Source organism: Rhagoletis pomonella, unplaced genomic scaffold, assembly GCF_013731165.1.
Source record: "Rhagoletis pomonella isolate Grant_MI unplaced genomic scaffold, Rhpom_1.0 Rhpom_scaffold_28447, whole genome shotgun sequence".
NCBI lineage: Eukaryota > Metazoa > Arthropoda > Insecta > Diptera > Tephritidae > Rhagoletis > Rhagoletis pomonella.
The window spans coordinates 1-1,286 of NW_023486873.1; the positions used below are offsets into that span (position 1 = coordinate 1).

A 1,286-nucleotide genomic window follows, 5' to 3' on the forward strand; every position below is an offset into this window, starting at 1 on the left:
CAACAATAATGTAAGGAACTGTCGTGACCTTCATTCGAATCCCCATGGATAGCACGGGAAATCTGCGCTTCCAGACACCGTATGAGCGCTCAATACAATTTCGGGTTCTGATGTGCGACTCATTATACAGATTTTCTGCTCTATTTCTACAATTTAAAAGCGGCGTCAACACGACGTTCGTTTTTTCAATACCACTGTCAGCAACAATGACTGCATTTAGAAATTCCTTCGCCTCCAATCGGTAGCAAATACGCGAATTACGGAAAATCCTTGAGTCATGAACCGATCCTGGCCATCGGGCAACAATGTCTAATATTTTTAAATTGCTATCACATATGGTTTGCACATTGAACGAGAAAAAACCCTTTCTGTTACGAAAGACTTCACCATCATCACCTCCTGTATAGAAATGGTGCTATTACTATTGTTTTTTTAACTAGTAATCTTACATAATCACCTGGCGACATGATTTTAACATGGGTGCAATCCATTGCGCCAATTACACGCGGAAAATTTGAAATTTCTTTAAAAGCAGCCTGTGTGCTCAAACGCTCCTGTTCCGTCTCAGGGAGTTTAACAAAATCTGCCCGTAAAGAAGCAATATGATGAGATACAAGTTTAATAGCCCGTGATGCACTTGTTTTTGAAACGCCGCAAAGATCTGCCACAGTTTGCTGAAAAGATCCTGATGCATAGAACCTGAGTGTAATGAAAAACATTTGATGTGGTTGCATAGCGTTGTTGCTGCCAATGGAAAAGTAATTTAGGAAAAAAACATTTACATTCGTCAAATGATATGATCTTACCGTGTTACAATATAAATTTTTTCTTTTATTAAAGAAAAAATAAACCAAGCAGCATCTTTGCACATACGAAATCGATCACGAAAATCAACATCATCGTAATAATGAAAAAAATCAGGACGTTCTTTTATTTTTCTTTTTCGTCGAAGAAGGATTACTTGTAGAACATCAAAATCGAAATCACTTTCATCTGAATCTACAAAATCCATTATTATTTACAAAAATTTACATTTAACACAGAAATATAAACCACTTCAAATAAAGACGCCAAGATTATTATAGCGGGGTTGCTATAGCTGTACAAACGAAATAAGTACTATTTCTTCCATTTACATTGTGCACTACAGCAACACTGTCGTATGTCAAGAATAAGCCAACTAAAGGGTAGGCTAACTTTCGGCTTAGGTTAGCCTAGATGGTGAAAATGAATAAGCCCAAAAAATGGCTTAACTAAGTTAAGTTGAGTTGGAGAAACCAGCCCTA

General features: G+C 36.9%; 1 protein-coding gene across 1 annotated transcript; it reads right to left on the reverse strand.

Annotated features, from left to right (window-relative positions):
- Window positions 1–28: 28 nt before the first annotated feature.
- Window positions 29–784, reverse strand: LOC118732792 (putative nuclease HARBI1; the record flags this gene model as incomplete). Its single annotated transcript, XM_036461903.1, has 2 exons — window positions 458–784; window positions 29–399 (listed from the first exon to the last, which is right to left on the reverse strand). Coding segments are annotated over exons 1-2 (648 nt in total), but the record flags the coding sequence as incomplete, so codon positions are not given.
- Between the last annotated feature and the right edge of the window lie 502 nt (window positions 785–1,286).